Source organism: Zonotrichia leucophrys, unplaced genomic scaffold (assembly GCF_028769735.1).
Source record: "Zonotrichia leucophrys gambelii isolate GWCS_2022_RI unplaced genomic scaffold, RI_Zleu_2.0 Scaffold_34_1600103, whole genome shotgun sequence".
Lineage (NCBI taxonomy): Eukaryota > Metazoa > Chordata > Aves > Passeriformes > Passerellidae > Zonotrichia > Zonotrichia leucophrys.
The window spans coordinates 57,881-77,119 of record NW_026992239.1 but is presented as its reverse complement, the minus strand read 5'-3'; the positions used below and the strand labels follow the sequence as shown (position 1 = coordinate 77,119).

The window sequence follows — 19,239 nt, the reverse complement described above, 5'->3', positions numbered from 1 at the left end:
GTGCCCCCCCAGGTGCCCACCTGTGCTGTAGACCTGCAGTTCATCCCCAATGCCACGACTGTAGGAACCCCCCATGTGCCCACCTGTGTTGCACACCTGCAGCTCATCCCCAATGCCACTACTGTAGGAACCCCCCCATGTGCCCAGTGCCCCCAGGTGCCCACCTGTGTTGTAGACGTGCAGCTCCTCCCCAATGCCACCCCTGTATGGATCCCCTGTGCCCCCCAGGTGCCCACCTGTGTTGTAGACCTGCAGCTCCTCCCCAATGCCATCCCTGTAGGAACCCCCCCATGCGCCCAGGTGCCCCCCCAGGTGCCCACCTGTGTTGTAACTTGCATTTTGTCCCCAGTCCCCTCCCTCTGGGGACCCCCTGTACCCCACCAGGTGCCCACCTGTGTTGCATACCTGCAGCTTCTCCCCAGTGCCACTCCTGTAGGAACCCTACCATGTGCCCAGGCGCCCCCCAGGTGCCCACCTGTGCTGTAGACGTGCAGCTCCTCCCCAATGCCACCCCTGTATGGACTCCCTGTACCCCCCCATGTGCCCAGGTGCTCCCCCAGGTGCCCACCTGTGCTGTAGACGTGCAGCTCCTCCCCAATGCCACCCCTGTATGGATCCCCTGTGCCCCCAGGTGCCCACCTGTGCTGTACACCTGTACTTTGTCCCCAATCCCTTCCCTGTGGGGACCCCCTGTACCCCCTAGGTGCCCACCTGTGTTGCACACCTGCAGTTCATCCCCAATGCCCCCCCTGTATGGATCCCCTGTGCCCCCCAGGTGCCCACCTGTGTTGTAGACGTGCAGCTCGTCCACGATGCCCTCGTTGCCCCCTCCAAAGACCACGATGAGCTCCTTGATGGCCACGGCGCGGTGCCCGTGCCGGGGCCGGGGCACGGGCCCAGCCCAGCCCACCACCCGCTTCCAGCGCGGCTGCAGCGCGGGGGGGCCCGGGGGGGCCCGCGGCGGGGACCCCCCCCCGCCCAGGCCTGCCATGCGTCCCCCGCTGCCTGTCCTGGGGGGACACGGGGGGTCAGGTACAGGGGACACCCCAAAAATCACCAAAATTAACCGGGACCCCCCCTATTGACACTGAACCCTCCCCCCCCGCTGCCTGTCCTGGGGGGACATGGGGGTCAGGTACAGGGGTACCCCAAAAATCACCAAAATTAACTGGACCCCCCCTAATGACACTGAACCCCCTCCCGCTGCCTGTCCTGGGGGACACGGGGGGTCAGGTATGGGGACACCCCAAAAATCACCAAAATTAACTGGGACCCCCCCGCTGACTGTCCTGGGGAGACACGGGGGGTCAGGTATGGGGACACCCCAAAAATCACCAAAATTAACTGGGACCCCCTCCCCCCACACTGACTGTACTGGGGAGACACGGGGGGTCAGGTATGGGGAGTACCCCAAAAATCACCAAAATTAACTGGCACCCCCCCCCACTGACACTGCCTGTCCTGGGGGGACACGGGGGGTCAGGTACAGGGGGTACCCCAAAAATCACCAAAATTAACTGGGACCCTCCCGCTGCCTGTCCTGGGGAGACACGGGGGGTCAGGTATGGGGAGTACCCCAAAAATCACCAAAATTAACTGGGACCCTCCCTATTGACACTGAACCCCCCCACGCTGCCTGTCCTGGGGGGACACGGGGGGTCAGGTATGGGGGACACCCCAAAAATCAACTGAGACCCCAAAAAAACATCAAAATGAACTGACCCCCCCCCCGCCCAGGCCTGCCATGCATCCTCCACTGCCTGTCCTGGGGGGACATGGGGGGTCAGGTACAGGGGGTACCCCAAAAATCACCAAAATTAACTGGGACCACCCCCCGCACTGACTGTCCTGGGGGGACACGGGGGGTCAGGTATGGGGGACACCCCAAAAATCACCAAAATTAACTGGGACCCCCCCCTCCCGCTGCCTGTCCTGGGGGGACACGGGGGGTCAGGTACAGGGAGTACCCCAAAAATCACCAAAATTAACTGGCACCCCCCCCCGCTGCCTGTCCTGGGGGGACACGGGGGGTCAGGTACAGGGGACACCCCAAAAATCACCAAAATTAACTGGGACCCCCCCCGCACTGCCTGTCCTGGGGGGACACAGGGGGTCAGGTATGGGGATACCTCAAAAATCACCAAAATTAACTGGGACCCCCCCACTGCCTGTCCTGGGGAGACACGGGGGGTCAGGTATGGGGGACACCCCAAAAATCAACTGAGACCCCAAAAAAACATCAAAATGAACTGACCCCCCCCCAGGCCTGCCATGCGTCCCCGCTACCTGTCCTGAGGGGACACGGGGGGTCAGGTACAGGGGACCCCAAAAATCACCAAAATTAACTGGCACCCCCCCCCACTGACTGTCCTGGGGGGACACGGGGGTCAGGTACAGGGAGTACCCCAAAATCACCAAAATTAACTGAGACCCCCCCGCTGCCTGTCCGTGGGGAGACACGGGGGGTCAGGTATGGGGATACCTCAAAAATCACCAAAATTAACTGGGACCCCCCCACTGCCTGTCCTGGGGGGACACGGGGGGTCAGGTATGGGGGACACCCCAAAAATCATCAAAATTAACTGGCACCCCTCCCACACTGCCTGTCCTGAGGGGACACGGGGGGTCAGGTAGGGGGATACCTCAAAAATCGCAAAATGAACAGGAACCCCCCCCTCCCCGCCTGCCCTGGCGGAACATGGACGATACCCCAAAAACCATCAAAATTAATTGACACCCCAAAAATCCCTAAATTGAACTGGACCCCCCCACTGTCTGTCCCTGGGGGGACACGGGGGGATCAGGTATGGGGGACACCCCAAAAACCAACAAAATGACCTGAAAACCCCCTGCCGCTGCTAATCCTGGGGGATTCAGGTGTGGGGGATACCCCAAAAACCCCCCTACAATGACCTGACCTTTCGGGGGGGGAGGTTGGATGTGGGGGACACCACAAAAACCAAAACAATCACCTGAGACCCCCCCCCCCATTGATCCTTCTGGGAGGATCGGGGGGTGGGGGGGGGAGTCTGGATGTGGGGACACCCCCAAAACCCCCCCATTAACACTTAGGCATAGGGACCCCCCCACCATTACATCTCTTTGCGGGAGGGGGCCCCAAAATCTGGGGGTCAATCCCCTTCTACCCCCCCCAAACTCTTCAGAGTCACCTCCGACCCCTCCCTCGAAAAACCCCAGGGGCTTCACACGCGCCCCCCCCCCCAATCCCGCAAAGAATCTTTAATTACAACCCCCCCACCGCAATTACCACGAAAGAGTTAATTACCCCCCCACAGCAGGGGGTGTGACAATGGGGGAGGAGTCCAATGAGGGGGAGGGGAGCATTTATTTCTCCCCGTTAATTACTTTCTTCATTATGTCTTTTCTTAATTACTCTTCTTAACCCCACAAACACCCCCCCACACCCAATTCCCCCCGCCCCCCCCCCCAAATTTACCTCCATTAAGTTTTATCTCCCCCACCCACGAAATTCCCCCTCAGGCTGTGCCCCCCCCCCACCCAATTATCCCCTCAGACTGTGCCGATCTCCCCCCTCCCCAAATTTGTCCCTTAGGCCGTGGCCCCCCTCAAGTTCAATTCCCCCCTCCCCAAATTCTCCCCTCAGGTTCAACTCCTCAAATCCTCCCTCAGGCTGTCCCCCCCTTCCCTCACCTATTGCCCCCTTCATGCTCATCTCCCCCTTCCCCAAATCCCCCTCAGGCCGTGCCCCCCCCCCCCCCCCAAATGCCCAACCCCCCCCCCAGCCCTGCCCCTCCCCTCACGCCCCCTCCCCCCCCCTCAGGCTCCTGCGCGCCGCCATCTTGTCTCTGCCCGGGCGGAAAATGGCGGCCGCCTCCTCCCCCCCACCGCCGCCCCCCCCGCTCACCGCGGCCCCGCGGCCGCCTCCCTCTCCCGGCCCGCGGCCGCTCCCCGATTCCCGGCGGCGGCTCCGGGGGTCACGCGGCTGCAGCGGCTCCCGGCTCGGGGCTGCGGCTGCAGGCGGAGCGCGGCAACGGCGGCCCCTCACGCCGCCCTGGGAGCCGCCATCTTGCGCCTGTGTCCGGCGGCCGCCGAGGGTGGGCGGGAAGCGACGGGAGTGGGCGGGGCCAACGCAGACACGCCCCCTCCGGACCCGGGCGGCGCCATCTTGGCCGGGGACGGAGGGCGACATTGTGGGGAAGGCGGGAGGGGAAAAGGCGGCAGCATTTTGGGAGGGGGACCGGGAGGAGGTTCACCGCCATCTCGGTGGGCCTCCGGGCTGGCCCCGGTAGGGGCGGGGTTGGGGCGAGCGGCGGAGGGGCGCGGGGGAACTGTACGGACCGGCCTGAAGGGGCGCGGCCATGGCGCCAACGGAGGGGGTGTGGTCACGGAAGGGCGTGGCCACGCCCACTCCAACGGCCTCTTAAAGGAGCCGCCCCCCCAGCCCGCCTTTTGCGCGGTTTTCCCTCCTTCTCCCCCCCCGAGTCCCGCCATCTCCCCATGCCACCCCCTCCCGGCCTTCCCGCCGCCCCGTAATCGCTCCTCGGCATTCCCGATCTCGCTCCCCACACACACCGAATCCCCCGCGGTCTGGCTGCCGGCGGCACGGCCCGTTTCGCGGCGGCGCAGCACTGTACGGAGCGCTCAGCCCGCCATGGGCGCCGCCATCTTGGGCGCCCCTCCTCTCCTTGGGTGCCGCCCCCTCCGCAAACCGCGCCCCCTCCCCTTCTTCCTCTGTCCCGGGGCGCCCCCGCTGTCCCCACCGCCCCCTGGGGTTAACGGGAGCCGGAGCCGCTCTGAGGCCTCACGGCCCTGCGGCTCCGAGCGACGCAAACGGGCCGGGGATGCCCCGCGCCGCCATCACCCCCCGCCACCCCCCCCCGGACTCTCAAGATGGCGGCGCGCGAGACCCGGATGCGGCGGCCCCTCCCAGGATGGCGCCCCGGGGGCGGTGGGGGAGAAGGACCCGGATGTCGGCGCACGGCACCGCCATGACATCCCGCACGTCCCCTCCCAAGATGGCGCCGCCCATCCGGCGGAACCAAAGCCCGTTGTCGGCCCCCATGGGGACTCCGCGGTTCCTATCCTCCCTCCCGACGCTCCCCGCTTCATTCTGCCCTTACCGGGTGCGGCTCCGCTACCGCAGCGGCTCCAAGGCGGCGGAGCGGCCGGTGCCCGGGTGCGCGGGGGAGGGGTCACAAGATGGCGGCGCGCTGCTGTGGAAAGGGGGGGTCCAAGATGGCGCCGCCCGGTGCCCGGATCTTCCTCCTCGTCCTCCTCCTCTTCCTCCTCCTCGCCGCGCGCGCAAGATGGCGGCGCCTGCCCAGGACGGGAGCGGAGCTTTGAGCGCTCCCCGCGCTTTTCGTTCAAGTCCCGCCACCCCCTCCAGTCGTCCCCCCTCCGGAACAGCCCCGATGCGGCGCCCCAAGATGGCGCAGGTGGGAGCTTGCAGCTCCGCGGCGGCCCAAGATGGCGGCGGCCGCGGGACCCGGATGCGCCGCTCTCCGCGCCGCTCCGCCGCTGCTCCGCACCTGCAGCCACCCGCCACCCGCTGACCCCGGGCGCCGCTTTCCACCGCCGCCGCCGCTCGCTCCGAGCCGCCGCCGCCGCGCTGAAAGCCGAGAAAGGCCCGCTCGACGCGCCGGCTACTGGCGCTTGGAAGCCGCCATTTTGGACGCGTCTCCTCCACCCGCCACAAAGATGGCGCCCGCCAGTTCCCGGATGGTGGCGCTTAACGGCTGCGGCGCTCACTGCGCGTGCGTGATCGCGCGGGTCGTAATGGCGCATGCGCGGCTCCACCTCCTTCTTGCGCAGCCGCTTTTCCCGCCTTTCCCGTAACGGATTTTTGTTCCAACACCCGAAATTGGCGCTTTTCGCCACGGTTTTGCCTTTCCGGGACCCCAAAATGCTCCAGGAGGCGTGGAGGAGAGGAAGAGGGTGGAGGTGCCTCAGCAGGGGACTCGGGATGACAGTCTCAGGAGTTGGGGAGGTTTTGGGGAAGATTTAGGGAGTTTTGAGGTGTCCCCCCTCAGGTTCAGGTGTGAAACAGCGCCAGGTGTGACAATGAAACTCCAGATGTGACAATAAATTCTCAGGTGTGACAATAAACGCCCAAGTGTGACAATAAACCCTGAAGTGTGAGGTGGATCCCCCTCTGAGGGTCCGGGCAGAGGATTCGGCGTCTTGGGGTTTTTGGGCGGGGGGGGGGGTTGGTTGAACCCCTCGAGCCAGAAATGAGTCTGGGGTTACCCCCGGCCACCTTGGGGGGCCCAGGGCGTTTTGGGGGGGAATGTTGAAGTCCCCAGTCCGTCCCAGTCCCTCCCAGTTTATCCCAGTCCGTCCCAATCCCGCCTCCTCCATCCGGGAGGCCCCACCCCCGGCGGGCTCCGCCATTTTTTGTGTGGCAGAAGCTCCGCCCCCCGTGTTACCACGGCAACGGCGCCATTTTGAGTGTGGCGGACCGGCGCGCAAAGGCGGGCAAAGGGGCGGGGCCTGAGCGCGCTTCCCGCCCTTAGCAAGCGATGACGTCATCGAGATGATGACGTCGTAAGCGCGAAAAGCATCGTGGTGTGACGTCACAGCTGCCAGGACAGTCCTGGGGGCTGGGGGAGGGGGGGAGGGCAGGGGGAACACCTGGGAGCAGGTGAGGTCCCACAGGGGGTTTAGTGACATCACCTAAGGGAATCCAGTGATGTCATTAGAGGGAATCCAGTGACGTCACCCAGGTGATCTATGGGGACAGCCCGGATCACCCTCCTGACCCCAAAATCCACCTGGGGACCCCAAAATCAGCACCAAAATCATCGGGGGGGAGGGGGGTCCCAAACCCACCTGGATGGATCCAAACTCACCTGGACTGACCAAACACACCTGGGGGTCCCAAACCCACCTGGGAAGGTCCAAAATTCAACTTGGGGGTCCCAAAATCAGCACACATAGGGGTCAAAATCCACCCAGGACCCCCAAAATCCACCTGTGGGAACCCAAAATCAGCACCCAGGGATCCTAAAGCTCACCTGGCAGGTTCCAAATCCACCTGGGTGGACACAAAGTTACCTGGGGACAGCCCAAAACCAACACCTGCAAGGCCAAAAGCACCTGGGAACCCCAAAATCCATCTGGGGACACCAAAATCACCACCTGGGGACCCCAAAATCAGCACCTGGGGACTCCAAATCCACCTGGGGACCCTAAATCCACCTGGATGGACCCAAAAATCCACCTGGAATCCCCAAACTCACTGAGGGATCTGAGACCCCCAATAAGAGTGAGCCAGCCCCCTCCCCTCTGTGGGCTGGGGAATTTTTGGGGGGATCTGGGGGGGATTTTAGGAAGATTTTTGGGGGGATCTGCGGGACATATTAGGAAGATTTTTGGGGGATATGTGGCGGATTTTAGGGGAAATTTTGGGGGCTCTGGGGGGGACTTTAGGAAGATTTTTGAGGGATCTGGGGTGATTTTAGGAAGATGTTTTGGGGGGGATCTGGGGGGCATTTTAGGAGGATTTTTGGGGGGATCTGGAGGAGGTATTAGGAGGATTTTTGGGGGCATCTGGAGATTTTAGGAAGATTTTGGGGGGATCTGGGGGGGATTTTAGTAAGATTTTTTGGCGGGATCGGGAGGGGATTTTAGAACAATTTTCGGCGAGATTTTTTAGGGTGATCTTGGGGGGATATAAGGAGGATTTTGAGGGCAATTTTGTGAGGATCTGGGGGGAGATTTTAGGAGGATTTTTGAGGGATCTGTGGAGGACTTTATTACGATTTTTGGGTGGATCTAGGGGGAATATTAGGAGGATTTTGAGGGGGATTTTGTGAGGATATGGGGGGGATTTTAGGAGGATTTTTGGGGGGATCTTAGGAGGATTTTTGGGGGGATCTTAGGAGGATTTTTGGGGATTTGTGAGGATATGGGGGATTTTGGGAGTCTTAGGAGGATTTTGAGGGGGATTTTTTTGGAGGGATCTTAGGAGGATTTTGGGGATTTTTGGGGGATCTTAGAGGATTTTGGGGGATCTGTGAGTATTTGAGGGGATTTTTGGGGGTATTGTGGGAATCTTTTGGGGTGATTTTGGGGGGGATCCGTGCGCGGAGCCAAAGAAGCGGCGGAGGCGGCTGAGTGAGGGTTACACAGATTTATAATCGCTGGATCACGCGCAGCAGCAGCAGCAGCAGCACAGACACAGACCCGGGGGGTGAGGGGGGGGGACAATTTGGGGGGGGGGGCTTTAAATGGGGGGGGGGGGGGGGGGGGGGGGGGCGGCGCCGTGGGGACCCCCCCTCCCCAAAAACAACCGACACCGAGGGGCTTTTCCGGAACTTTATAAGGCAAAAACGTCTCGAGAGAATAAATACGTGGGTGGAGGGGGGGGCCCCCCAAAATTCCCCCCCCCCCATAACGGTGGTGGCTGTGCCCCCCCCCCTCCTCGGGACCCCTCCCCCACATGGGCCCCTCCCCATTTTTGGGGTTTGCTCTCTCTGGCCGCCCCTCCCCCCCCTTCCCCCCCCCCCCTTTATTGCCGTGAGGAGCCGGGGGGGGGGGGTGGGGACCCCCGGGGGGGGCGATGGAAGAACGGGGGGGGCACAAAGGGGGCGTGGCCCCAACCCCTCCCCCCCCCCCAGAGTGGGTAAAGTGCAGGATGGGGACCCCTCCCCCACCCCGAAATGGGACTGGGGGGGGGGGTGGGGGAGGGGCAGCATGAGCCCCCCCCCCCCCCAATGTGAAATGGATCGATCGCCCCGTGCTCGCTCCTGATTGGCTCGGGACCAGATCCCAGCCCTGCCCAGATCACTCCTGATTGGTTCCCGATCGGATCCCAGACCTCATTTCTGATTGGCTCAGGACCAGATCCCACCTCCACCCATGCTCGATTCTGATTGGCCCTGGACCAGACCCCAGCTCCACCCATGCTCAATTCTGATTGGCCCTGGACCAGATCCCAGCCCTGCCCAGCTTGAGCATGATTGGCTCCAGACCAGATTCCACACTTGCCCCTGATTGGCTCCAGACCAGATCACACCCTCAATTCTGATTGGCTCCAGAATGGATAAAAGCTTTGCCCATTCTGACTCCTGATTGGCTCTGGACCGGATCACACCCTTGCTCCTGATTGGTTCCCACCATGCCTGCGGCCTCTCCTGATTGGCCGCGATTGGATCGACCCCTACAGAGCAGAGCAACCCCATTGGGCGGGGGCCGGACCCGCCCCTCCAATCCAAACCACTCCTGATTGGATCATGGCCGGGCCCCGCCCCCGCCCAGAGTCACTCCCAGGGCCGGACGGCCCCGCCCCCGCAGGATCTCAGCCCTGATTGGACGGCGCCGACCCCACCCAGTTCGTGATTGGCTCTTGACTTGACCACGCCTCTGTCGGGGGGATCTGGAATCCTCCCCACCCCTGTCTGGATCGCGGCTCCTGATTGGCCAAACACTGGATCCCAGCTGAACCCAAGGCTGCTTCTGATTGGCTCCAGGCCTGATCCCGTCCCTCCTGATTGGCTCCACACCAGATCCTCCTCACACAGAGCCGCCCCCATTGGCCTAAGGCCAGGCCCCGCCCCTTGCTGATCCTGCACCTCCTGATTGGCTCCAGACACCGGATCCCGCACAGACTGGTAGCTGCTGATTGGCTCTAAATCCGACCCCCAATAAAGTCACACCTGATTGGCTCAACACCAGACCCCTCCTCCTCAGTCGCTCCTGATTGGCTCCACACTTGACCCCACCCCGGCCCAGCTCAGCTTCTGATTGGCTCAGCCCCAGATCATGGCTGAACCCACCGCCCCGCTTCATTGGCTCCACACCAGACCCTGCCCCCTGACGCCGCACCCCCTTCTCCTGATTGGCTCCACGCTGGATCCCTGCCCCTGATTGGCCGTAGCCTCGGCCTCAGCCCCACCCCCCTCTTCTGCAGCGCCGCTCCCCATTGGCCGCCGGCCGGATCCCGGCCCCGCCCCTTCCCCTCCCCCATAGTGCAAATGGTTCCCACGGGCGGAAAACGGAACTGGAAGAACGAGAAAAGCGGCGCCGGGGGAGGGGGGAAGACGCGGCCCCGCCCCCCCAAAACAACCCCCTCCCCCCCCAAACCCCGCCCAACCTCGGTGGGGGGGAGGGGCGGCCCTGGAGACCCCCCCCCATCCTCAAAAAGTGCAAAGTGGGGGGGTCCGGGGGGGGGGGTCCCTCGCTGTGCTTGTCGGTAATAAAAACTCGGGGTGGGGGGGACACGGGGAGGGGAGGAGGAGAACCCAACCCACAGAGGAAGGGAGGGGGGGGGATTTTTGTTGGGGAGGGGGGTCCCCACTGCCTCGTGAAGGGGGGGCAGGGGTAGGGCGGGGAGGGGGGGCCCGTCCGTGTGTCCGTCCGTCCGTCCGTCCGTCCGTCGGTCCGTGCGTGCGTTCCCCCGCCGCGGCGGCTCACAGTCAGCTGACCCGCTCGGGCACAGGCGTCCGCGTGTCCACCGGCTCCTCGCGGGCCGGGGGCCGCGGCACGGCCACGCTGGGGGGGGGCGGGGGCGGCGGCGGCGCCGACGAGGACGACGACGAGGAAGAGGAGGAGGAGGATGATGAAGAGGAGGAGGAGGTGGAGGAAGAGGAGGCAGAGTCTTTGTGCTCGGGCTCCCCTCGGTGTTTGTAGGGCGGCGACGGCGGCAGCGGCGGCGGCGGCGGGGGCTGCTGAGTCTTAGGGGGCTCCTTGGCGCAGCCGTCGGGGGCCGCGGGACCCCCCCTCTGCTCCGAGCACCCGCTCAAGTCCTGGGGGGGCGGCGGCGGCGGCGGCGGGGGCGGCGGGGGGGGGGGGCTGGCGCTGTCCTTGGGGTCGCTCTGGGGGGGCCCCGGCGGCGGCGGCGGCGGGGGGGGCGCGGGAGGAGCCCCCCGACCCTTGGGGCTGCCCTCCTTGCTGCGCCGGCCGGGGCTGCGGGCGCTGCGGGGGCCGCGCGAGCCCGGCGTCGTCGTTGTTGTCGTCGTCGTCGTGGCGGCGGCCGCCATCGTCACCGCTTCCACCACCACCGTCTCCCTCGTCTTCCTCTTCTTGATGGGCAGCACCGTCTCCTGCACGGCCGGGGGAGTCGCCGCCTTCTTGTCGGGGCCGCCCGGCCCCCCCGGCCCCGCCGCCCCCGCCGGTTTGCGCCCGCGTTTCTTGGGCACGGCCGGACTGTCCGGCTCGGCCCGGCGCTTACGGCCCGGCCGCCGCGGGGCCGGCGGGGCCGCGGGGCCCGGCTGGCCCGGGGAGAACGGCATCTTGACCAGCAGCTTGCCGGGGGGCTTCTCCAGAGCCCGTTTGGCCGCGGAGCCCCCCTCGGACACGGCGGAGGCCGCCTTGGGCCGGGCGCTGCCGCCTCCGCCGCCGCTGCCCTTGGGCCGCCCCCGGCCGCGGCCGGTGCCGGGGCCTTTGGGCGATTTGGGCTTCTTGGGCGGGCGCTGCTCGCGGCGCGAGGGGCTGCCCCGGCCCGTGACGGTGAAGTCGAAGTCGTTGGGGTCCAGCGAGGTGTCCCCCACCTTCTCGAAGTAGGCGATCAGCTCCACCTTGGAGCGGAAGGCTTTTCCCTGCGGGCTGCGGGCGGGAGAGCGAAGGAACGGTCAGCGAGCGGTCAGTGGTGATGACCCCACACACAAACACACACACACACACACACACAACCTGAGTGGTCAGTGGTGATGACCCCACACACACACACACACACAACCTGAGTGGTCAGTGGTGATGACCCCACACACACACACACACACACAACCTGAGTGGTCAGTGGTGATGACCCCACACACACACACACACACAACCTGAGTGGTCAGCAGTGATGACCACACTCCCCTCTCCGGCCACCCCACCCCACACACCACACACACACACAGACAACCTGAGTGGTCAGCGGTGATGACCCCATACACGCACACACACAACCTGAGTGGTCAGCAGTGATGACCGCACTCCCCTCTCCGGCCACCACACACACACACACAACTTGAGTGGTCAGCGGTGATGACCACACCTCCCTCTCCAGCCACCCCACACACACACTGTGAGTGGTCAGCGGTGATGACCCCATACACGCACACACACAATGTGAGTGGTCAGCGGTGATGACCCCACACACACACACACAACCTGAGTGGTCAGCAGTGATGACCACACTCCCCTCTCCGGCCACCCCACACACACACACACACAATGTGAGTGGTCAGCGGCGATGACCGCACTCCCCTCTCCGGCCACCCCACACACACACACCCACCCAACCCGTGCAGGGCTCACTTGATCAGGTAGACGTCGTACTTGCCGGCCGAGCGGCCGGACTTGCGCTGTTTGAGTTTGCGTGTCCAGCCCTCGGGCAGCGTGGGGTCGTCGTACATGGGCCCGCGGTCGCGGATGATGGAGCGCCGCTGCTTCGGCGACGCCGACGCCTCCGGGGCCGCCGGCGCCGCCCCAGCCCCCTCCGAGCTCTCGGCCTTGCCGGCCTCGGCGGGCTCGGCCGCGGGCTGATCCGGCTCCTTGCGCTCCTTCTTGGGCTTCTTGGCCTTGGGCGGCCGCTGCAGGTTCTCCTCGGACTTCTCCTCCCTGCGGGGACACGCGGCGGTCAGTGAGGGAGGGGAGGGGGCAGGGAAGGACAAACGGACGTGAGGGATCGGGGCTGTGGGCACGAGGAGAGGTGGGTGTGGAAGGGGTCAGTGGTGGGTGGATGGACACATGGACGGGGCCATGACACAGCGCTGGACACACGGACAGGGCCCTGGACACAGTGTCGGTCAGTGCTGGACACATGGACAGGGCCTGGACACAGCGCTGGACACACGGACAGGGCCCTGGACACAGCACTGGTCAGTGCTGGACACACGGACAGGGCCCTGGACACAGCGCTGGACACACGGACAGGGCCCTGACACAGCACTGGACACACAGACAGGGTCCTGGACACAGCACTGGACACATGGACAGGGCCCTGGACACAGCGCTGGACACACGGACAGGGCCCTGGACACAGCACTGGACACACGGACAGGGCCCTGGACACAGCGCTGGTCAGTGCCAGACGCACGGACATGATGGACACGGCACTGCAGATCCCCGGTCAGTGCCGGACACACGGACACCGACAGACACAGGGACGCAGCCCAGTGAGCTCCCGGACATAGCACTGGTCAGTGCCGGACACACGGACACTGACAGACAGGGCCAAGCGACTCTTTGGACATGGCGCTGGTCAGCACTGGACACGCGGACCCAACGGACACACGGACACAAACTCGCTGGACACATGGACCAGGCCCTGCAGCTCTCCGGACACAGCAGTGGTCAGTGCTGGCTGCACGGACCCGATGGACACACGGACACAGCCTTGGGGATCTCTGGACACGGCACTGGTCAGTGCTGGCTGCACGGACCCAATGGACACACGGACACAGCCTTGGGGATCTCTGGACACAGCAGTGGTCAGTGCTGGCTGCACGGACCCGATGGACACACGGACACGGCTCTGGGGAACTCTGGTCAGTGCTGGACACACGGACACCAACAAACAGGGCCCTGTGACTCTCCGGACATGGCACCGGTCAGTGCTGGACACACAGACCCCACTGGACACACGGATGCAGCACCGCATCTCCCTGGACACAGCACTGGTCAGTCCTGGACACGCAGACGGACAAACGGACAGCACTGGACGCACGGACACAGCCCCAGACATCAGCACGGGGTGGAACAGCCCCGAATTGGGCAAAGCACGGGATGGGCCTGGCCGGAGCCAGGACCAGGAGGAGGAGGAGGAGGAGGAGGAGGAGGAAGGAGGGGCAGCCCGGACCGGCGGGAATTACGGCCGCGGCCGGAACGACATCCCAGCGTCCGTCAGTCTGTCCGAGGGGATGGGGGTTTCGGAGTGGACACCGGACACCCCCTAAAGCCCCGTCCGGGCCGAGTGTCCAGCAGCCCCGTGTCCACCCCGCCGGACTAAACCCAGCCCTGGGGGTCACCAAGGGGTCGTGGTCAGTGACACCGGGGCTGTCACCATGGTGTCACCGTGTGGTGTCACCAGGGACAGGACCCTCAGGGCAAGGGGGATTTGGGGTGAGGTGTGGTGGGACCCCCACCCTCAGTGTCACCGCTGTCACTGGACCCCCATGTCGGTGTCACCGGGGACAGGACCCTCGGGGCAAGGGGGGGGATTTGGGCTGCGCTGGGACCCCCATCTTTGGTGTCACCGCTGTCACCAGGGACGGGACCCTCGGGGCAGGGGGGGGAATTGGGACGGGGTGGGACCCCCATCTTTGGTGTCCCCGCTGTCACCGGGGTGTCACCGCATTGGTGTCACCGGGGACAGGACCCTCGGGGCAGGGGGGGGAATTGGGACGGGGTGGGACCCCCATCCTTGGTGTCACCGCTGTCACCGGGGTGTCACCAAGTTGGTGTCACCGGGGACGGGACCCTCGGGGCAGGGGGGGGATTTGGGCTGCACTGGGACCCCCACCCTCGGTGTCCCCGCTGTCACCGGACCCCATGTCGGTGTCATTGGGGACAAGACCCTCGGGGCAGGGGGGGATTTGGGGTGAGGTGTGGTGGGACCCCCATCCTCAGTGTCCCCACTGTCACCCCATGTTGGTGTCACTGGGGACAAGACCCTCACGGCAAGGGGGAATTGGGATGGGGTGGGATCCCCATCTTTGGTGTCACCGGGGTGTCACCGCATTGGTGTCACCGGGGACGGGACCCTCGGGGCAGGGGGGGGAATTGGGACGGGGTGGGACCCCCATCCTCGGTGTCCCCGCTGTCACTGGACCCCCATGTCAGTGTCACCGGGGACGGGACCCTTGGGGCAGGGCGGGGATTTGGGCTGCGCTGGGACCCCCATCTTTGGTGTCACCGCTGTCACCGGGGTGTCACCGCATTGGTGTCACCGGGGACGGGACCCTCAGGGCAGGGGGGGGAAATTGGGCTGGGCTGGGACCCCCGTCCTTGGTGTCCCCACTGTCACCGGGGTGTCACTGGGGACAAGACCCTCAGGGCAGGGGGGGATTTGGGGTGAGGTGTGGTGGGACCCCCATCCTCGGTGTCCCCACTGTCACCCCATGTCGGTGTCACCGGGGACGGGACCCTCAGGGCAGGTGGGATTTGGGGTGAGGTGTGATGGGACCCCCATCCTCGGTGTCACCATTGTCACCAGTGTGGGGGTCCCGTCCTGACAAGGCAACACACACAGCTGAGGCTGGGGGAGAGGCGGGACCCCCGCTATGGGGCGGTTATGTGGTGGGGAGGGGGATGCAGCCCCTCAGGACCCCACAGTGTCACCCTGGTGGCCATCAGGGGAACCCCCCCGACCCCTCCCCAACAATGGGGAAGCACAGCCGGGACCCCCCAACCCCATCCTGGGGTTAAAAGTCACAAAAACGGCACCAAAAAATTTGGGAAGGGGCGTGGGAATGGTGGGATGAGGGGGAATTTGGGGACAGGGGGTGACCCCCAGGGACCCTCCAACATGTCCTGGGGTCTCAGGGGGGCTGGAGTGGCCTCAGGGTTGGGGGTCTGAGGTGGCCCTGGGGGTCTCTTGGTGGCCCTGGGGGGTCCCTGGGGGGTCCCAGTGGGGTCTGGGGTGGCCCCAGGGTTGAGGACCCCAAGTGGTCTCGGGGGTCTCAGGGTGGGCACAGCAAAGGTGGGAATGAGAAGCCAAATTTTGGGGTGTTCCGGGAAAATTTGGGCAATTTCAGCGGAATTTGGGAAATTTCAGGGTGATTTGTGAGATTTCGGGGGTGAGGGCGGTTTTAGGGCGATCCCAAGTGAGATTTGGGGGAATTTGGGGGATTTGGGGTGATCCGGAGGGGTCGCGGGAGCGCGGCCGTTTTGGGGGAATTTGAGGCGTTTTTGGGAGCAGCGTGAGGGGAACATTTGCAGCAACTTTGGTGCAATTCTGGGTATTTTGGGGCTGCTGAATTTTCGGGGAATTCAGGGTATTTTGGGGTGAGTCGGGGAGTTTGGGGGCGCTGCACGAGTGCAGCAATTCGGGGAAATTTGGGGGATTTTTGGGTGAAATAAGCGTTTGGGGCGTGCAGCGTGAGCAGCATTTTGGGGCAATTTTGGGGATTTTTTGGTGATGCACGAGCAGAAAATTTTGGGGCAATTCAGGGGACTTTAGGGTAAATCGGGGGGATTTGGGATGCGGCGTGAGGAGCAGTTTGGGGCAATTTTGGGGATTTTGGGGCGCAGCATTTTGGGATAACTCGGGGGATTTGGGGGCGCAGCGTGAGAAGCAGGTTGGGCCATTTTTGAGTATTTTGGGGTGCAGCATTTTGGGGCAGTTCGGGATATTTCGGGGCGCCACGTGCACGCAATAATTTGTGGCAGTTTTGGGGTGCAGTATTTTGGGGAAATTCAGGGTATTTTGGGGTAATCCGGGGTACTTTGGGGCACCACGTGAGCACGACAGTTCAGGGCAAATTTGGGCCTTTTGGGGCGCAGTGCAAGCGTAACATTTTGGGGTGACTCGGGGCGTTTCGGGGTGACTTCTGGGGATTTTGGGGTGACTTCGGGGTGAATTTTGGGGTGACTTCGGGAGGGTTTTGGGGTGACTTCGGGGGGGGTCGGGGTAAGTAGGGGAGTTATGGGGTGATTTAGGGAGGATTGGGGTAACTAAAATTTCGGGGTGACTCGGGGGAGGTTCGGGGTGAATTTTGGGGTGACTCGGGGTGGATTTTGGGGTGACTCGGGAGAGCTTTGGGGCGGTTTTTGGGGTTTTGGGTGCGCGCGGGACGGGCCGGGGGGTGTGTCCCCTTGAGGGGGGCGGGGGTCCCTCCAAGAGAGAAGGGGGGGGGTCCCCATCTCCCACCCTAACGGGGACAACACCGGAATGACGACACTGACAGAATTTTGGGGAGGGACTCGGGGGGGGGGTCCCCAAATTTCGTAGCGGGGTTGCTGGGAGGAGGGGGGGGCCCCGGCATTTTGGGGTCTCACGGAGGAAAGGGAACGGAGGTCCCCCCATTGCGGAGGGGTCCCGCGGAAGGCTCGGGGGGTCCCAGCGAGGGTTCCCCGCACCTGGGGGGCTCCTCCCGCCCCCCGGGGGGGCCGCGGCCGCTCGTGACGCACTCGCGGCGCTCGCAGCCCCCCCCCAGCCCTCACACACACACACACCCCCCCCGCCCGCCATTCCCGGTTCCCGCCCGGCCCGTGAGGGGAAGGAAAGGGGGGGGGGGGGGGCGTGAGGGAGAGAGGAGGGGGGGGGGCGTCGCCCCGCGCGCGCGCGCGCGCGAGACCCCCCCCCCCCCCTCCGCCTCTCCCGCTCCCTCACAGCTTTCCCCAACACCCGCCGCGGCCCCCCCCGGGCCCGCCGCCCCCTCCTCACTCACAGCCGCCCCTCGTCGCCGCTCGGCGCCGCCGCCGCCATTTTCTTCGCAGCGAAGAACCCGCGGGGGGGGGGGGGGGGGAAGCTGAGGGGGGGGGCCGGGAGGGGGGGGGGCGGGAGGGGGGGGGGCGGCCCGGACCGAGCGGCGACGGGAACCCGGAGCGGAGCTGGCTCCGCCCCTCCGCCCGGAACCGATTGGCCGAGCGTCCCGTCGGTCAAGGCGTCGGCGCGCGGTGATTGGGCGGCGGGGCCGCCCTCCGGGGGCGGAGCCGGGGCGCTCGCGCCGGGCCGTTGGAATTGGCGGGAAGCGCTGTCAGTTACGGGAGGCGGGGCCGGCGGAGCGCGCGCGGGCACTCATTGGGCCCCGCGCCGGGACGCCGGGTTCTGATTGGCTGTTGGGGATGTCGGTCAAGAGACGGCGAAGGGGGCGTGGCTTGGGCCCCCCCGCGCTGCGAAGGGTTTGAAATCCAACGGCCGTAACGGTCCGCGAGGCCACGCCCCCTCCGGGCCACGCCCTGGCCACGCCCCGCCCGCCCCGGGTCCCGCTGCCCCAGTACGGGGATAACTGGGACCAGTACAGGGGCAGTAAGGATCAGTACGAGATGGCTGGGACCAGTATAGGGACAGGAGGGACCAGTACGGGACAGGAGGGACCAGTGTGGGACAACTGGGACCAGTACGGGGATAACTGGGACCAGTATAGGGACAGCAGGGATCAGTACGGGACAGAAGGGACCAGTACGGGGACAACTGGGACCATTACAGGGACAACTGTGACCAGTACAGGATAACTGGGACCAGTGTGGGAGATGTGGTCAGACAGAACGGGACCAGAAAGGGGACAACGGGATCATGTAGAACAATGGGACATATGCATTGGGGCCACCAGTACCAGACATATGGGACCACAGTCACGTGCGGACAGTATGGGGACCACTGGACCAGTATGGAACATCGCACTGGGCCACCAGTAAGACGTATGGACAACCCGGCCATACGGCCACAGTAAGAACCATATGGGACCAGTCCGGCCACTGTGGCCACCAGTAAAGAACCAGTATGGGACCAGTCCGGCCACTACGGCCACCAGTAAAGAACCAGTATGGGACCAGTATGGCCACTGTGGCCACCAGTACAGAACCAGTATGGGACCAGTATGGCCACTACGGCCACCAGTACAGAACCAGTATGGACCAGTCCGGCCACTGTGGCCACCAGTAAAGAACCAGTATGGACCAGTATGGCCACTATGGCCGCCAGTAAAGAACCAGTATGGCAATGACGGCCACCAGTACAGAACCAGTATGGACCAGTCCGGCCACTGTGGCCTCCAGTTTGCTCACTGTGCCCCCCATTCCGGACGGGGGGGAGGGGCGGGGGCCGGACCCCCCCTCCCGGGGGATGAGCGGGGATGGAGCGCTAACCCCCCCCCCCCCTCCCCCACCCTCGGCCCTTCCCGACCCCCCCCGGACAACCCCAAACCCCCCCGACCCCCTCCTCAATAGGGGACCCCCTCCCCAAACCCCTCAGGACACCCCCAAACCCCTCCGGACCCCCCCCCCATCCCCCCCTATTCCATGAGTTCCTTTCCCTCCCCCCCTTTTTTCCACCCCCCCTCCCCTTTTCGGGGGTCCCGCCCCCCCCCCCCCCAATCCCCGGATCGGGGCCACCTCCGGGGGGATTGTCCCTAATCCCGGGCAATCCCCGTGACCCCCCCAGGGATTAGGGGGACACCTGGGGGGGGGGTCCCCAGAGGGACCCTGGGACATGTAGTCCCCCCTGGAGGGGGGCAGGGACCCCCCAAAGGTCACCCGGGACCCCCCAAAATAACCCAGGACCCCCCAAATGTCACCAGGACTCTCCAAATGTCACTCGGGACTCCCCAAAATCCCCCAGGACCTCCCAAATGTCACCCAGGACCCCCCAAAATTCCCCAGAACCCC

The 19,239-nt window shown here is 64.8% G+C and overlaps 2 protein-coding genes across 2 annotated transcripts in view; both read right to left on the bottom strand.

Annotated features, from left to right (window-relative positions):
- Positions 1-5,235, bottom strand: part of HCFC1 (host cell factor C1) — a 42,790-nt gene extending 37,555 nt beyond the window's left edge. The window contains exons 1-2 of the mRNA XM_064736951.1: positions 5,103-5,235; positions 784-1,010 (exon numbers count right to left, since the gene is read on the bottom strand). Coding sequence (XP_064593021.1) covers positions 784-991 — 208 coding nt within the window. The 5' untranslated portion in view covers positions 992-1,010; positions 5,103-5,235. The remainder of the gene's footprint in view (positions 1-783; positions 1,011-5,102) is intronic.
- Positions 5,236-8,228: 2,993 nt separating this feature from the next.
- Positions 8,229-17,355, bottom strand: MECP2 (methyl-CpG binding protein 2). The gene is made up of 3 exons (XM_064737100.1): positions 17,301-17,355; positions 12,226-12,528; positions 8,229-11,526 (listed from the first exon to the last, which is right to left on the bottom strand). Exons 1-3 carry the CDS (start codon positions 17,336-17,338, stop codon positions 10,398-10,400), a joined length of 1,470 nt encoding a protein of 489 aa, XP_064593170.1. The 5' UTR covers positions 17,339-17,355; the 3' UTR covers positions 8,229-10,397.
- Between the last annotated feature and the right edge of the window lie 1,884 nt (positions 17,356-19,239).

Excerpts from the sequence above, each read along its gene's own strand:
- MECP2 (XM_064737100.1), bottom strand. The coding sequence starts at position 17,338 with ATGGCGGCGGCGGCGCCGAGCGGCGACGAGGGGCGGCT. Across the intron at positions 12,529-17,300 it reads AGCGGCGACGAGGGGCGGCT|GGAGGAGAAGTCCGAGGAGA; the intron begins GTGAGTGAGGAG and ends GTGTCCCCGCAG. Across the intron at positions 11,527-12,225 it reads TACGACGTCTACCTGATCAA|CCCGCAGGGAAAAGCCTTCC; the intron begins GTGAGCCCTGCA and ends TCCCGCCCGCAG.